Raw genomic sequence first — 17863 nt, 5'->3', positions numbered from 1 at the left:
ATCCCATGTGTTTCTAGGCCTCATTTTCCTTGTTTGTAGAATGAGAGGCTTCATAGTCTGTTTGACTTTGCAGGCCTGTGCTTCTAAAAAAAAAAAGGTGCGTATGCACATACATCCCAGGTGAACCACCGCGGTGCCTCCGTACTGATTTATTTTCTAGGAGAACTAGAAATTAGAATTGCTCACATGAGAGTCATAAAATAAAGAATTGACGTTGGAGCAGCTGTTCAGTGTTAGTCTCTGAGTTCTGGCGGTATCTCGTTGAGAGGAATGTGAGAGATTGAAAACGTGCCAGTGGCATCCTCTCACTCTGGGGGTAGGAGACCCGCCTGGGAGAGTGGGGAGAGCTCTGTCTGTGTGCTGCCCGGGGACGGGCGGCCTCACCTGCCTTGTGTGTGCCCAGGGGAGGACGCGGACCTCTGCAGTGAGCTGTTGCAGGAATCCCTGGATGCCCTGAGAGCCCTGCCCGAGGCCTCGCTCTTTGATGAGAGCACAGTGTCCTCGGTGTGGCTGGAGGTGGTAGAAAGAGCAACCCGGTTCCTCAGGTCCGTCGTGACCGGGTGAGTTCTTCCTCTCACATTCTACTGTGTGAACGGTTCCAGCATGTTTTGCAGTGTCGTCTCACCTTCTTCTCTTAGAGCTGAGAAATTTAGTAGGTTGGTTCCTGGAGTGTTTCCAGCGTACCCTCAGGCTCATGATTTGAATAATGATACAAGTAGTTTTATGCTACAGCAACTTGGAATATGTCTTCTAATGTAATCATCGTATAGTATCTGAATTAATACTTTTAATAAAAACTTATCTTTACAAGTTAATTGTATGCTTTAGAATCTCTGATTAAATTTGAGTAAGCAAGTCTCAGAAACTTGATTCTAAATATTAAAAATATATTTCTCCATGGGAAAGGGAAGGTACTTAATTTAACATTAACAACATGCTTGTTTTAAGTACGCTGTCTTTAAGGTCTGTTGTTACTTTGTCCCTGCATCCTCTGCTGTCATTTCAGGGATGTTCATGGAACGCCTGGTACCAAGGGGCCAGGAAGTATCCCTCTGCAGGACCAGCACCTGGCCCTGGCCATCCTGTTAGAGCTGGCTGTGCAGAGAGGCACGCTGAGGTGAGGGGTGCCATAGGCTGGGAGTGCTGTAGGGAAATGACTGTATCTGAGCAGCTGTTGCGTTTCATTGAACTATTTGTGATTGTAGGAAATGTGTGGTGGTCTGTGATCAAAGAACCATGTCCCAGGACCCCCTGTTTTCAGACCTGGGTACACTTAAGTTTTCTTCATTTCCTTTTTTTTGTGTTCAACTTTCTAGTAGTTTAGGGACTGTTCTTTTTTTTTCCCTCTGTCTCTTAATTTTCTTTAAATAGTTATTTTTATTCCATTAATTTAAGGTCCTAGAAATCCCCTGTAGAAAGTGCTATTTGAGCTTCTTAACTGGTTTTATGTTTCTCATCCACAGAAGGTGGATGTCTTGTGCTAAAATCTTGGCATTGATTTAGGATTTTACTGCCAAGAATTGTTTTCAGGGCCTTGTTTTAGTTTCCTTTCAAATCTAAAGTACTTCTTCAGTTTCATTTAGCTGTCTGCTTTTATTTTTTACAGACCATGGCAAAAAATGTTAAAGTTTTTACTAGAGAATAAAGATAATTTCTCTTCCAGCCAAATGTTATCTGCTATCCTGTTGCTGCTTCAATTGTGGGACAGTGGGACACAGGAAACTGACAATGAGCGGTCTGCCCAGGGTACCAGCGCCCCCCTTCTTCCTTTGCTGCAAAGGTTCCAGAGCATCATGTGCAGTAAAGATGCCCCCCATACAGAAGGTGACACTCATGTAGGTATCATCACGAGACTTTGCACTTAAGTAGCTCTCTTCATTTCACTCATCCTAAAGGAGTTAGCCTTTTATAAACAAGACCAGAGCACATATCTGTGGTGGTAGTTGCTTCTGGGGGGAGTGTGGTTTTGGCCATTAAAACAGTGAATCAGGGACTTCCCTGGCGGTCCAGTGGTTAAGACTCCGTGCTTCCACTGCAGGGGGCATGGGTTCGATCCCTGGTCGGGGAATTAAGATCCCGCAAGCTGCGTGGTATGACCAAAAATAAAGAAAAAAAACGAAGCAAACAGTGAGTCAGATGTGGGATGGCTATGGCAGGTCATGGGGTGGGTCACAGTTGATACAGCAGAACATCACATGATCACATTCGGATTCTTTGCAGCAACTAAGGAGTGACCAGAGCCAGCTGTGTTTTGTTGACCCTGGGCCCTTTGTGTTCATTTTGGATTGTGTGTATTAGGAGCATGTTTCTTAACATATATCAGCTCGTGCTTTTAGAGAGATCCATCTGCTGCCTTGCTGGCCATGCAGTTTTCTTTCTGCTGCGCTGGAGCCCCTGAGCCCTTTGTGCGTTTAGCGCTTTTGTGTCCCCAGCAGCCAGTCGTGTTGTGGTTAGGCTGTGATGGGGCTAACCGAGTTAGTAGCGGCATGAAGATGGGTAAAAATCCTGATGATATTTCAGAAAGAAAGTATGAGAGTCAGGTGCGTTCTTAGGGCGCCCGCGGCGATCACATGGGGCCGTGGCGCAGGAGCGAGGCTCGGCTGGCCTGGGAGGGAGCGTGCGTCTGGTTCAGAGGAGCTGCTCGGCCCCGATGCCTCACTCTGTCTGCGTTGAGGGCAGTGACTGCGGGTTGGTTTTGACCCTTCCAGGGCCCAGGCAAATCTTCTCTTCCCGCTCTGTCCTCCTCCACGTGCTGTTTATGGACAGCACCTCCATTAGCCAGCAGAAGCTGCGTGGGCGGCATGGAGCCAAGTCCGAAATGCACACTTTCAGAAAAACATTGGAAAAAGAGCGTTGAAAATAGCGACTCACTTTGTTGGCCCTTCCTCAGTGCGGGGCACCGCGCAGAGAATGTCACGTAAGGCATCACTGTGTTTAGTCCCAGGAAGCTGAGGCTGGTGGCAGAGCAGGGCCTGCCCGGCTCCACACCCCTGGGGCTGTGGCTTTTTAGAGGTACAAGTTTGATCTTGCAGGCCTTTTCTGGAAAGACTTAGCTATTCCGTTATGAACTTTCAGCCTAATTATTCTTTCACTTTGCAGTCTTTAGTGATAATAAGGCTATTCTGGCTTCAGAAGAATTAGAATTATTACTTAATGTGCAAATAAAATTAGGTTTTCTGATGAGTGGGCAGCATTTAGATTAAAGTAAGTGGCTTTTGTTTTCAGTTTTCAAAGCCACGTTGAGGTACAGTGCTTTGTTCCCAGGAAGATTGCTCTGAGCTCTTTCGAGGGTCCTTGGGGTAGTGAACCTGAGGATGGTCGGGCTGTGTCATTTACCTGTGTGGAGTCGGCACACAGGTGGCGGATGTGCGGGTGTGTGGAGTCGGCGCACAGGTGGCGGATGTGCGGGTGTGTGGAGTCGGCACACAGGTGGCGGATGTGCGGGTGTGTGGAGTCGGCACACAGGTGGCGGATGTGCGGGTGTGTGGAGTCGGCACACAGGTGGCGGATGTGCGGGTGTGTGGAGTCGGCACACAGGTGGCGGATGTGCGGGTGTGTGGAGTCGACACACAGGTGGCGGATGTGCGGGTGTGTGGGCACCACTGTGTGTGGTGCGTGTGTAGATCTCAGCGCGTCAGCAACACTTCTTACTCGATAGCCAGAAAGGGGCAGGGTTACAGATCATGTCTAAGTGTGAATACCAAAATACAAAGCGTGGTTAAAGGCTAACTGTGTTACTTTTAAGTTTTCCCAGTTTCTGAAGATGTTTCTTTGCTTTTCTTCTCTAGCTTCTGTCTGGCCCTCTGAGCCCCAATGAGAGCTTCCTGAGGTACCTCACTCTTCCGCGAGACAGCGAGCTTGCCATAGACTTACGACAGACCGCGGTTGTTGTCATGGCCCACCTGGACCGCCTGGCCACCCCCTGTATGCCGCCTCTCTGTAGCTCTCCGACCTCTCATAAGGTCAGTGCGAGAGCATTGTTTACTCTCTGTGTGTATGTTCCTAGGTTCTCATTCTGTAGCTGTGTGGAGACTCACCTTCTCTGCTGTTGGGGTGGATTTGGCTTTCAGCTTTTAAACCTATATACGCTTTAAGGCGTCGTTAGCGGACCCAGTGGGTGACAAGCAGGCCGAAGCACATGGCGGTTCAGGACCCGTCGCGTGTCCCAGGGTCCAGGTTCAGGGGCACATCCCTGGAGCACTCTCCTGCCTTCCCACAGCCACATGCCAGGCTGCCTTCCTCAGGAGAAGGGGAGCGACGTGTTTGACACTAAGGTGCAGGCCCACGGAGGACCTCACGCAGACGCACCCGGCCGTCACTACGCTGACCCACTGTGTGGGTGAGAAGGCTGCCGTTTGGAGTGGTACCGAACCTGGCCAAGGTCACGCAGAAGAATCCTGGTTTTGAATCCAGATTTTTCTAATGGTTTTCTTTGTTTGTTTTGGCCGCATACGTACTTTTATTTATTTATTCAATTAATTTTTATTGGACTCTAGTTGATTTACAATGTTGTGTTAGTTTCTGCTGTACAGCAAAGTGCAGATTTTTCTAACTTTTAATGCTTTTTTTTTTTGGCTGAGCCATGTGGCTTGTGGGATCTTAGTTCCCTGACCAGGGATTGAAGCTGGTCCCCGGCAATGAGAGTGCAGAGTCCTATCCACTGGACCACCAGGGAATTCCTTCTAACTTTTAATGTTTAATACGAGGAGTATTTATTTTGTTTTGCAGTTATTTATGTTTTCCAGATAAGTAATACATTCCTATGGTTCAACAATAAAAACTAAATGCAGAGACACCCTGTCACTTCCTCTCCCACTGCCTCCTCACCCTCAGTTTCCCACCTTTGCTTCTCACGCTTCTGGTCTCTTATGCATCCTTTCAGTTCTCTCAGTGGTATTGTATTATATCACTTCTGTAGCTTGTTTTTTCACTAAGCCGACTACTGAAGAGCTCTCTGTATAAGTAAACAGAGCTTCTCTCTTTATTTTTAAAAGAAACTTAGTGTTCCACGTGTGGATGTATCATGATTTTTTAAAATCAATCTCCTATTGGTGGACACTTGTGTTGCCAGAAGCTTGCTACTCAGGTAATGCTGCAATGGCTACCCTGTACCTTTGTTCCTCTGTGTGTGTGCACGCATCTGCAGTGGTGACATACCCGATGTGGTGGACACGTGAGCTGATTATCCCCGAATTGCTCTCACGTGGCTTCATTCCTCTCACCCCCACCAACAGCAGGGACACTTGTCTCCTAGGCTTGTGCTTAGGCCTTCGGGTCCCTGCCTGTAATGGCAAAGTGGTAACCTGATATGGTTTGAGCATTTTAAAATATGTTTCAGGTCTACTTGTACTACTTTTTAACGGGCTCTGTTAAAATGAAATGCTGTGGAAAAGAAACCTGTTCAGTTACTTCATCTTACCTGCTAACTGAGGCAATATGGGGTATTCTTAGTTATTTTGGTGTTGTGAATCAGCTTCTTTCTTTACTTGCTTTATTTTTATCTTACTGTATCTCATTGTTACTCCTTGCATGAATTATTCTTTCTTTTGTCTAAGAAAGAAATTTTCTTGCTGATATAAAGAAAATGTTTGCTTACTTTGTCATCTGACAGGGATCATTGCAAGAGGTCATAGGATGGGGGTTAATAGGATGGAAATACTATGCCAATGTGATCGGTCCACTTCAGTGTGAAGGGCTTGCCAACCTGGGGGTCACACAGATCGCCTGTGCAGAGAAGCGCTTCCTGATCCTGTCGAGGAATGGCCGTGTGTACACGCAGGCCTACAACAGTGACACGCTGGTAGGTGCTGGGGCGGGTTGGTGGAGGGGGCTCTTTGCTATGGATGCTGTGCATCTTGTCTTTCTTTATGTCGGTTGATTTCTGAAGATGTATAAGCACTTGCTCATTGTAATTACGAGTTGTGTTTGCAAATTTTAATCCTGGTCATTATTGTCAAGATTGTGGGGGCAGAATTTCTTAGTTTTTAAGCTCAGGAGCCCCTTCCAGTGCCATTTACTGCCCGTTGTTGTTCCCGTTTGTAAACCGTAACGTCGTTTCACCAGTGCCATTTACTGCCCGCTGTTGTTCCCGTTTGTAAACCGTAACGTCGTTTCACCTTGGGGGCCAGGAAGGTAACAGATGAGGCAGTCGTGGGGTTGGTGGCAGATTGGGCACGTTCCTGTTAGAGGAAGGAGCTCTTCACCTCTAGCTGCAAGTTCCCTGTGCAGGGGTGGCCTAGCCATGCCCCAGAGCACGTGGAGGCCGCCCGCCTGGTGCTGTTCTGTTGGTGCTGGGCAGAGTGACAGGACAGGTGGCCTGGCAGCCACCAGAGGCTCATGTTCTTTCAGTTCGAGAGGAGTTTGTCAATGTAAGCTACACGGTTGAGGCGAGTCATGCTGTTTTCTTTGTCCTTGGACTGCTTACTAATTTTCTTCCTGTTTTTACCTTTTTAGGCTCCACAGCTGGTCCAGGGTCTTGCCTCCAGAAACATTGTAAAAATTGCTGCCCATTCGGACGGTCACCACTACCTGGCCTTGGCAGCCACCGGAGAGGTGTATTCCTGGGGCTGTGGCGATGGTGGACGTCTAGGCCACGGGGACACGGTGTATGTACAGCCTTTTCCTGTAACTGACACACTCTTCTTTTGTGCTGCTGTAGCCAAAATAGGGTGGAAAAGAAAAGTGTGGTGAGGTGTTTTGCAGCTGCTCAGACATGTAGGGCTAGGATGGAGAGGGCTGCCACGGTGGATCAGCGCTCCGGTGACACTGGGCAGTTCTGCCCACAGCACAGGGAGTGACGGCAGCTGGCCTTCGTGTTCCTCTCCCCCGGCTTTTGCTACTCTTTGCTACTCCTGTTTTAGCTACCCACGCTGCACCCTCACCGTGGGGTTTCCTAAACCAAATCCCACACTCCTCTGCCTTCAGTTAAAATGTCAACACATCTCTGTCGGATAAGGTCCTCGTTTCCTTGAGCCATACTGTCGTTTTCCCAGCTAGTAAAATCAAGAGTTTCCTAATACCTTATTTTGCGGAAGCTTTTGATTATCGTAAGAGACCAAGAAATAAAACAGAATGGTTGTTCTGAATGCAGGCTTGTGAAAAGAAAGAGTTCTGATGGCTGCCTCAGAATCACAGGAGCCCTTTCATATGTCGCTGTTGTGAGTGGAGCCTTAGGCTGAAATTGAAGATGCGGCCCCATTTCAAAGTGGTCAGAGCCATGAGTAGGGAGTGGGCAGCAGCAGTCGAGAGGAGACTGCCCCGTTCTTGCTGGGGTGGAGGTGGACATCCACCAGGAAGGATCCCAAACCGTGAAGAAAGAGTCTTGCATACTGGGTGTTAGCATTCAGCAGACTTGATATTCCAAACTTGACAGTGTTGTAGGGGATTCAGACAAATGTGGTAAAATGATAGTGAAAAAGAGGAATGATAAGTGCAGAACTTAGAATTGTTACTCTCAGGTTAGCAGGGGGGCAGGATTAGCATGGAGCACACAGGATTTGAAAGGGTTGAGGTACAGGATGGAGGCATTAGTCTTTTTACTTTTTTTATGTTATATATAATTAGTATGCATAAAATATGTTGTAATAAAATAATATTCAGTTGAAGTTAAGTGCTAGGTCGACTAACTTGTCCATTGCTTGAGGAGTTGAGAGGGAAGGAAAGGAGACCAGTGCGAAGGGCAGGAGTTGCAGAGAAACTTTGGTCGGGGGGGGTTTGAAACTTGAGCTGAATGGAAGAAGGGGGAAGTGGTACCAGAGTAGAGTCATTTGTCCCCCTTCCCATGTGTGCCCCTGCCTCTGTGTGTGTTTATTTTGCAGAATAGTGGGTCACAAAGTGAGCGAACTGTGTCTTTGGAGAGGCTAGAGTGGGTGTTACCAATCACATCAGACAGTTTTTAGATTACAAGCATCTGGCATTTTGCTAATTTTGAAAGTGAAGAATCAACTAGGGAGACTTCTCCCCAGTTCATCCTTGCTGTTTCCTACTTTTCGTTTGTAAAATATCGATTGCAGTGTGATTAGTAAACCTTGCTCCGTCATTCCTTCTCATTTGTTTATTAACAAATACGTATAAATTTCAACCATGAGTAACGAGATTTACAAATTCATCAGCTTCCCCTACACAGTCTGGTGAGCTTCACAAATGCATGCGGCTGGGAGCCACCGTAAATGAGACGCGGAGCACTTCCATTACCCACCTCCCAACCCCCTCTCCCTTTCGTTCTACCCTTTTGCAGCCAACCCCTGCTCCCCCCCTTCCAGCTCCTGGTGACCACTGACCTGCCCTCTGCCACTTGGTAGTATTCTGTCTCTGCTCTGTCAGTGAGCTTCATCTTTCCCTGTTGCTGAGTGCTGTCTGTGGATAGGCGGCCACCATTCACACCACTGTGACCACAGCTGCCGTGGACTTGATCACCCGTGTCTTTAACAGACACTGTTGTGATAGTCTGCTGGATGCCATGCTTGGCATTAGGTGCCCACTTAACAAAAAATCATGGAGGTGGTAGGTGTTTGAATTCTGTATTTCTTAATTATTTCATAAGGCACCTGCAAGGTGAAACTGTCTTTCGACGCGCTGATAGTTTATTCCCAGGAGTGCTACTAATAGGAAGGTCTCAGAAGGGCATTCACGTTTGTTCCTCTTCTCTCCACAGGCCTCTTGAGGAGCCTAAGGTGATCTCTGCCTTCTCAGGAAAGCAGGCCGGGAAGCATGTGGTGCACATTGCGTGTGGGAGCACGTACAGCGCGGCCATCACTGCCGAGGGCGAGCTGTACACCTGGGGCCGGGGGAACTACGGCCGACTGGGCCACGGTATGTCTGCTCTGAGTCAGCTGGAGCATGCAGCATGAGGCTGCCTCTTCTGAGGGACTTGCAGTAACAGTAGTCCTGTCTTTTTGAAGGCTCCAGTGAAGATGAGGCCATTCCGATGCTGGTGGCTGGGCTCAAAGGGCTGAAGGTCATTGACGTGGCATGTGGGAGTGGTGATGCTCAAACCCTGGCTGTGACGGAGAACGGTATGTGGGGCACCGCTGCCCTGGACAGGCTCTCAGGATGACGAGGGCCGCTCTTCTAGAGGGAATGAGCTTTGGAGTCTTTTTTTTTTTTTTTGGCTGCACCACACGGCTTGTGGGATCTTAGTTCCCCGACCAGGGGTTGAACCTGGTTCTCCTGCAGTGGAAGCGCAGAGTCCTAACCACTGGACCGCCAGGGAAGTCCCTGGAGTCTTTAAGTGCGTGTGCACCTCAGTGTCTTCAGGAGAGGTAGAGAAGCTATGGGACTTGTAACTTCTGTTACCCAGGGCCAGAGAGCTACCATCCTTCCTGTTTGGGCATTTTACTTTTTAACAAAGAAATGAAAATAAATGGAATAGTTGACATTTTAAGTCGTTTCTGTTTATTATGATTATATTTCCTAATGTTCAGCCACCCTTGATTCCCGGTGGTAAATCCTGCTTAGTCTTTGTGTAGTCACAGTATGATACTTGTTTCTAATTTGTTTTATATTTGTGTTCATTAGTGAGATTGTACTCATTTGACACTTTTTGAGGATATATTTATCAAGTTTGATGTCCCTCCCCCCGCCACCGCACTGCACGGCTTGTGGAATTTTAGTTCCGCGACCAGGGATTGAACCCTAGCCCTCAGCAGTGAGAGGGTGGAGTCCTAACCACTGGACTGCCAGGAATTCCCGATGTTGATTTCTTTTTTTATAAATTTATTTATTTTATTTATATTTATTTTTGGCTGTGTTGGGTCTTTGTTGCTGCGCTCAGGCTTTCTCTAGTTGCACCGCGTGGGCTTCTCGTTGCGGTGGCTTCTCTTGTTGCGGAGCATAGGCTCTAGGCGCGCGGTCTTCAGTGGTTGTGGCTTGCGGGCTCAGTAGTTGTGGCTCGTGAGCTCTAGAGTGCAGCAGGCTCAGTAGTTGTGCACAGGCTTAGTTGCTCCGCGGCATGTGGGATCTTCCTGGACCAGGGCTCGAACCCGTGTGCCCTGCATTGGCAGGCGGATTCTTAAGCACTGTGCCACCAGGGAAGCCCTCGATGTTGATTTTTTAAACTGTATTTGTCTTTCAGTATTGTGGGGGTCTGTCCCTTGAATCGTGGGGTCTGTCAGGATTAGCTGGGAGCCTCTCAGCCTTGCTCTCCCACAGAGAGCAACTTTATTTTATCCCTTTATGTAGTATTTAATTAAATTACACTAACAAGTGTTACTGGGAATAAATACAATTGTACGTTTGACTTGTGGTCAACACAACAAGAGGGGTGTGCAGGCAGGCCCAAGAGTGGTGTGCAGTGGGCCACGGGCCCAGTTGCTGTGTTTTATAAAGGAAGCAGTGGAGCTTTCGCTCTGTGTTTAGTGATTAGTGGAAGCAGTATCATTGTGCCCAAACTAGCAAGGGTTAGGACTTTATCATTCATTCAGTTAAAACAGGAAGAAAACTCAGCTTTCCATTTCTTAATTGCTTCTCTATCAAGCTGAAGTAGAAACTAGATTTCATTTGGTCAGTAACCACCTGTGTAGTGTCAGCTATATACATTAGTGGTCTAGATTGTTGTGTGTTATTGGCTATGTTGATTATTTGCAGACATTTAGAAGTTTTATTTAGATGTACAGTTATTTTTACTCCAATAACTTGTATTTTTTAGGTCAGGTGTGGTCTTGGGGAGATGGTGACTATGGGAAATTGGGCAGAGGTGGTAGTGACGGCTGCAAAACACCAAAGCTGATTGAGAAGCTTCAAGACTTGGATGTTGTCAAAGTCCGATGTGGAAGTCAGTTTTCTGTTGCCTTGACAAAAGATGGCCAGGTTTATTCATGGGGAAAAGGTGACAACCAGAGACTTGGGCATGGAACAGAGGAACATGTTCGTTATCCCAAACTCTTGGAAGGATTGCAAGGTGAGTGCAAAATGTAAACTTTTGAAACCATTTGAGGCAGTTGTCTTCAGTAATCTTTTAAAGTTTGCAGGTATTTTTCTTTACCTGACATCAGTGAATGACACATCATTAGAAGCTTTTATCCACATTTGGATGAGTATAGATAATAAGTGGAAAGTGGTTTGTCTGTATTAAAAAGTGACCTAGAATTATTCTTATCAAATTTAATTTGAAACTTTTAAATTTTACCTGTGTTGGAGAGTTCTTTTTTTTTGTTTGTTTGTTTTTTCTTTTTTATTGGAGAGTTCTTTTTTGTGGCAAGTACCCATTCATTACTCATTAAGCTGGCCTCAGTGAGATTAACTTCTGTTTGGTGAGGTCGTCTGCTTGCTGTGGATATGCATGGTGTTATGGGAGCAGAGAGGGAGATGGGGTTGGGTCAGCCTGGAGTGTTCTTGTTTGAACTTACCCTTGATGGATGAATCTTCTTGTTTGGTTTCAAGGGTGTCCAGCATGCATTCTCAGCAGCTGGGAGGAATGGGAGCCAAGGCATGTAGGTGTGATTTACAGGTGCCTTCTGAAGTATGGGAGAGCTTGGTGATAAGTGTACCAGGTGGGGCCTGTAGTGCTTTAATCTCTACACTACAGGGGGTGGGCAGGCTGTTTTTTAATGGACCAGACTCTATGTATAATTTTAGGTTTGAGGGCCTTGTGCTGTCTCTCCTAACTACTCAGTCCTGCTGTTGTAGCCCCAAAGCAGCCATAGACAATATGAAAACAAATGCGCCTGTGTTCCAATACACCTTTATTCACAGAAACAGGCCTTGGGCTGCATTTGACACAAGGGATGAAGTTTGTTGGATTGCTGTGCTGGATTCTCCTTTATGTTTTTGCTTTTTTGTCAAGGGAGTTTGGAAGTGAGCCTTTTAATTGGGACTTGCCAGTTCGTTTCCCCAGCATTTTTATTTTAAAGCATGTTAACACTTTGGTGATTAGAAGTTTTGTGTGCTCATCTGGTGTTTATTATTTTCTAAGTATCTGAGATAAGTTATAGAGTAATACAATTGGTTGTTTATTATGGAGCTGTATTTGAATTTTATTTGCCTTCTTGTTTATATTCCTTTCATTTAGTAGAGGAAATAACTTCCTCAGCAACATTAATTAGATACAGAGGTAGCGTACTATGAGAGTATTTAAGTGACTGTTGATACGTACAGTCATTTGGTAGTTTTTAAAATAGTCTCTTTGGATAGAATTGTTTCTCTTACTATAGTAGAGTTCTTTCAGCTGAATTATTTTTTATGTTGACATGTCTGAAAACACCCCTTGTGTTGGTCATGTTAGATCTACTAATAAGCAAAAATACAGTACTTTGCTAACACTGTTTAAATAGAGAAAATATATTTTACACTTACATCATTTAACTTTGGAGAGAAATAGATTTTGTTTAACTTTGGAGAGAAATAGATTTTGTTTTAGAAAACTTTCTACTGAAAAGTGTATTTTGACTTTCACCAAGATAGACCCAGCCTGGGCCATAAAACACGCCTTAACAAATTTAAAAGAAGAGAAATCAAACAATGTCTCCTCTCAGACCACAATGGAATTGACTAGAAGTCAGTAACAGAAAATTAGCTGGAAAATCCCAAAATACATAGAGATAAAACAGTACACTTCCAAATAACACATAGGTCAAAGAAGAAATCACAATAGAAATTTTAAAATATTTTGAACTAAATGGAAATACAACTTATCAAGATTTGTGGGATGCAGTGAAAGCTTAGACGGAAATTTATAACATCGAATGTATATATTAGATAAGAAGAAAGATCTAAAGTCAGTAATCTTTCTGTACAGCAAAGGAAACCATCAAAGAAATGAAAAGGCAACCTATGAAATGGGAGGAAATATTTGTAAGTCATATATTTGATAAGGAGTTAATATCCAAAATATATAAAGAACTCGTACAACTCAACAGCAAAAAAACCCAAATGATCTGATTAAAAAATGGGCAGAGGATCTGAATAGTCATTTTTCCAAAGAAGACATAACGATGGCCAACAGGTACATGAAAAGATGTTCAGCATCACTAATCATCAGTGAAATACATTTAAAAACAGTGAGATATCACCTCATACCTGTTAGAATGTCTGTTACCAAAAAGACAAGAAATAACAAGAGTTGGCAAGGATGTAGAGAAAAGGGAACCTTTGTGCACTGTTGGTGGGACTGTAAATTGGTGGAGCCACTCCGGAAGATAGTATGGAGGTTCCTCAAAAAATAAAAATAGAAATACCATGTGATCCAGCCATTCCAATTCTGGGTATCAAAAACACTAACTTGAAAAAATATCTGCATCCCCATGTTCGTTGCAACATTATTCACAATAGCTAAGACATGGATGCAACCAAAGTGTCCATTGATGGATGGCATATAAAGAAAATGCATACACACACACACACACACACACACACACACTCAGACACTATGAAAGGCTGGTTCAGTGTTAAAAAAAAATCAGTTAATGTAATCTATCAAATTGACAGATGAAAGAAGAAAAATCACATGATCATATCAATAGGTGCAGACAAAGCTTTTGACAAAATCCAACACCCATTCATGATTAAAAAAAACTTTCAGTAAACTAGGAATAAAGGAGACTTCCTCAACTTGATAAAGACAACCTATAAAAATCCTACAGCTAATGTCATACTTAATGGTGAGAAACTCAAAGCCTTTCCACTAAGATCAGATACAAGGAAAGGATGTCCCGTCTCACCATTCCTTTTCAAAATTATACTGGAAGTTTTAGCTAATGCAGTGAGACAAGAAAAGGAAATAAAAGCTATACAGATTGAGAAGGAAGAGATAAAACTGTCTTTGTTCACAAATGACATGATTGTTGATGTGGAAAATTTGAAAGAATTGACCAAAAAACCCTCCTGGAACTAACAAGGTTGCAAGATGGTTGCAAGGTGGTTACTATGCCAAAGTTAATTGTTTTCTTATATACAAGCAGCAAACAAATGGAATTGAAATTAAATACACAATACCTTTGTATTAGCATCCAAAGAATGAAATACATAGGTATAAATCTAACAAAATATGTGTGAGATCTGTATGAGGAAAACTACAAAACTGATGAATGAAATCAAAGAAGAACTTTATAAATGGAAAGATATTCTATGTTCATTGATAGGAATACTGAATATTGCCAAGATGTCAGTTCTTTCCAACTTGATCAATAGAGTCAATGCAATCCCAATCAAAATCCTAGCAATTTATTTTATGGATATCAAAAAACTGAGTCTAAAGTTTGTGTGGAGAGGTGAAAGACCCAGGATAGCCAACACAAAATTAAAGGAGAAGAATGAGTGGGAAGACTGACACTGCCCAACTTCAAGACTTAACTGTAAAGCTACAGTGATCAGGACAGTATGGTATTGGCTAAAGTATGAACTAATAGATCATTGGAACAGAAGAGAGAGCTCGGAAATAGATCTACATAAATGTACTTAAGTGATCTCTGACCAGAGGAGCAAAAGCAGTACAATGGAGCAAAGATCGTCATTTCAACAAATGATGTTGGAAGAACTGGACAGCCATGTGTAAAAAAATAAATAATAATGGGAGGCTAAACATCTGTTGGGGTAGGGAGTATATGGGAAATCTCTGCCTTCTCCTCAGTTTTACTGTGAACCTAAAACTGCTCTAAAAACATAGAGTCTTTTTAAAAAAGAATGCACTTTACATGGTTGTACATTGGGACAGGAGAATATGATCTAGTAGTTAATTAAAAATACACGTGCCTTTTTCTGAATGAAAATATGAATAAGGATGAGAAAAATGAACGGATCCATTTCATACCCTAGCATTATTTTATTTGCAGGCTGTAGGGCTTAATAAATTGTAGCTAGTAAAACACAACAGGGGTTTCAGTAATGTACACAAGGCAGATGAATTGTGAATAATATTAAAGCAATGAATTATCCTTTAGAAATTGACATTAAACGCCTTCTGACCTGAGTGTCCTAAAGTAAATATCTTTATTGCAACAGAAGTCATAGGCGTGAACCTGTATCTGCATCCCTCTTTCCTCCCAGGGAAGAAGGTGATTGATGTAGCTGCAGGCTCCACACACTGCCTGGCCCTGACTGAGGACAGTGAGGTCCACAGCTGGGGGAGCAATGACCAGTGCCAGCACTTTGACACCTTGCGTGTGACCAAGCCAGAACCTGCTGCGCTGCCAGGACTGGATACCAAACACATAGTTGGGATTGCCTGCGGACCTGCCCAGGTACTGAGTAGATGGCTTGGTATTTTGTAGAATTTTGGTTTCCTGGCGTTCATTGCTAGTATGTAGAAGTACCATTGACTTGTGTGTTTAGTCCTTATATCCTGTAGTTGTACTAAACTCATTTATTAGTTCTAGGAGCTTCGCTGTGATTCCTTGGGGTTTTCTTCAGAAACAGTTCTGTTGTCTGTACATAGAGACAGTTTTATTTTACAATACGTATGCCTTTTCTTTCTTTTCCTTGCCTTATTGCACTGGCCAGGACTTCCAATATGATGTTGAGTAAGAGTAGGGAGGGGGTGCATCCTTGCCTTGTTCCTGATTGTAAGGGAAAGGCATTCAATCTTTCACCATTAACTGTGATGTTAGCTGTATGTTTTTTTGTTTGTTTTTTGTTTATTTGTTTTTGGTAGATGCCTTATTAAATTAAGGATGTTTCGTTTAACTCCTACTTTTTTCAAGTTTTTCTTTTTTTTAAATCCTGAGTGATTTTAAACTATGTCAGATGCTTTTTCTTCTCATGTGATATGATCACGTTTTCCTTCTTTAGTCTGTTTATATAGTGGAATACATTGATTGATTTTCAAATATTGACCAAACCTTGTGTTTTTGAGGTAATCCCCACATGGTCATGGTGTATTATTCTTTTTTTTTATATTGTGGGATTTGATTTGCTAACACATTGTTGAGGATTTTTCTGTCAGGACTCTTCAGAGATACTAGTTTGTGGTTTTTTTAGGGCTTTCTTGTCTGACTTTTTATCCGGGTAAAACTGGCCTCATAAAAAGTGTTGGCAAGTGTTCCATCCTCTTCTGTTTTCTGGAATGAGTTGTGTAGAATTAGTGTCGTTTCTTCGTTAAATGTTTTTCTATGAATCCATAGGAGCCTGGGGATTTCTTTCTCAAAAGATTTTTAACCACAAATTCAATTTCTTTAATATAGAATTATTCAGAGTGTTTCCTCTTGGGTGAGTGTTCCTGGTTTGTGGCACTCAAGGTATTGTTCCATTTCATCTAAGTTACCCAGTTTTTATGTATAAAGTTTTCCTTATTAGTGTTCTCTTATTGACCTTTTGAAGTCTTTGGGTCTGCAGTGATAGCCCTTCTTTCATTCCTGATATGGGTAATTTGCGTCTTTTCTCTTTGCCAGTTTTGCTAGATGTTTATCCATTTTGTTGATCTTTTCAAAGAACTAGCTTTTAGTTTCATTAATTTTCCCCTTGTTCTTTTGCTTTCAATTTCACTGGTTTCTCCTCTTGTCCCCTTTTTCACTCTTCAGCTTGCTTTGGCATTACTTTACTGTTTTCTTAGTTTCTTCAGGAGGAAGCTTAGGTTGTTGACTTTAGACATTTCTTCTTTTGTAATAGGTAAGTGCTTGATGCTATAAATTTTCCTCTAAGCAGTGCTTTAATTGCACCCACAAATCTTGATTATTTTCATTTTTGTTCAGTTCAAAATATTTTCTAATTTCTTTCGTGAATTGCTCTTTGACCTATGGATTAAGTGTGTTGTTTAGTTTCAAAGTGTTTGGAGATCATTCTGTTATCTTTCTGTTACTGGTTTCTAGTTTAATTCCATTGTGGTTAGAGAATAAACTCTATGATTTCAATTCTTATAGATTTGATGAGGTTTGTTTTATATCTCAGGATGTGTTCTCTTAGTGAATGTTCTGCATGTGTGCTTAAAAAGAGTATTTATTTTGCTGTTGATATATTTTGCCATTATTGGGTGAAGTGTTCTATAAATGTCAATTAGATCTAGTTCATTGATGGTATTGTTCAGTTTTTCTAGATCCTTGCTGATTTTCTGTCTGTTTGTTCTGTCTTCTTTTGGGGAGGGTGGTGTTGGTATCTCCAAGAATAATTGTGGATTTGTCCATTTCTCTTTTTGGTTCTGTCAGTTTTTTTTTTTTTTTAATGCTTTTGATCATTAAAAAAATTATGGTAAAACATACAGTGACGTTAAGTATATGCACAGTGTTGTGTTACCATCACTACTATCCATCTCAAGAACCTTTTCATCATCTCAAACAGAAACTCTGTACCCATTAAACAGTAACTCTCCATTTCTCCTCCCCTAGCCCCTGGTGACCTGAAATTTACTTTCTGTCTGTATGAATTTGCCTATTCAAGGTATCTCGTATAAGTGGAATCACATAATATTTGACCATTTGTGTCTGGCTTATTTCACTTAGCATAATATTTTCAACGTTGATTCATGCTGTAGCATGTATCAGAATTTTTTTTTTAAGGCTTAATAATACGTAACTCCCACATTTTGTTCATCCATTCCTCCTTCAGTGGACACATGGGTTGTTTATCTCTTGGCTATTATGAATAACGCAGCTATGAGTATTAGTGTAGAAATATCTGTTTGAGTCCCTGCTTTCGGTTTTTTTCAGTATATATCTAGGAGTGGAATCGCTGGATCATTATGGTAACTCTGTTTAGATCTTTGTGGAACTGCCTTACTGTTTTTCCACAACAGCTGCATGATTTTTACATTCCCACCAGATACACACAAGGGTTTCAATTTTTCTACATCCTTGTCAACACTGGTTATTTTCCTTTTTCTTGTTTTTTTTAGGGCCATCCCAGTGGGTATGAAGTGGTATCACATTGTGGTTTGATTTGCACTTCCCAAATGGGAAAGATGTTGAGTATCTTTTCATGTGCTTATTGACCATTCGTATAT

The 17863-nt window shown here is 42.9% G+C and overlaps 1 protein-coding gene across 7 annotated transcripts in view; it reads left to right on the top strand.

Annotated features, from left to right (window-relative positions):
* Window positions 1-17863, top strand: part of HERC2 (HECT and RLD domain containing E3 ubiquitin protein ligase 2) — a 218099-nt gene that overhangs the window by 43789 nt on the left and 156447 nt on the right. For all 7 annotated transcript variants that reach the window (XM_068545354.1, XM_068545356.1, XM_068545353.1 and 4 more), the window contains exons 7-16: window positions 404-560; window positions 1007-1117; window positions 1664-1835; window positions 3789-3962; window positions 5612-5800; window positions 6454-6605; window positions 8654-8811; window positions 8901-9014; window positions 10646-10897; window positions 14980-15173. In XM_068545354.1, coding sequence (XP_068401455.1) covers window positions 404-560; window positions 1007-1117; window positions 1664-1835; window positions 3789-3962; window positions 5612-5800; window positions 6454-6605; window positions 8654-8811; window positions 8901-9014; window positions 10646-10897; window positions 14980-15173 — 1673 coding nt within the window. The remainder of the gene's footprint in view (window positions 1-403; window positions 561-1006; window positions 1118-1663; window positions 1836-3788; window positions 3963-5611; window positions 5801-6453; window positions 6606-8653; window positions 8812-8900; window positions 9015-10645; window positions 10898-14979; window positions 15174-17863) is intronic.

The sequence above is a fragment of the Eschrichtius robustus genome, chromosome 5 (assembly GCF_028021215.1).
Source record: "Eschrichtius robustus isolate mEscRob2 chromosome 5, mEscRob2.pri, whole genome shotgun sequence".
In the NCBI taxonomy this organism is placed as follows: domain Eukaryota; kingdom Metazoa; phylum Chordata; class Mammalia; order Artiodactyla; family Eschrichtiidae; genus Eschrichtius; species Eschrichtius robustus.
This window is presented reverse-complemented; position numbering and strand designations above follow the sequence as displayed.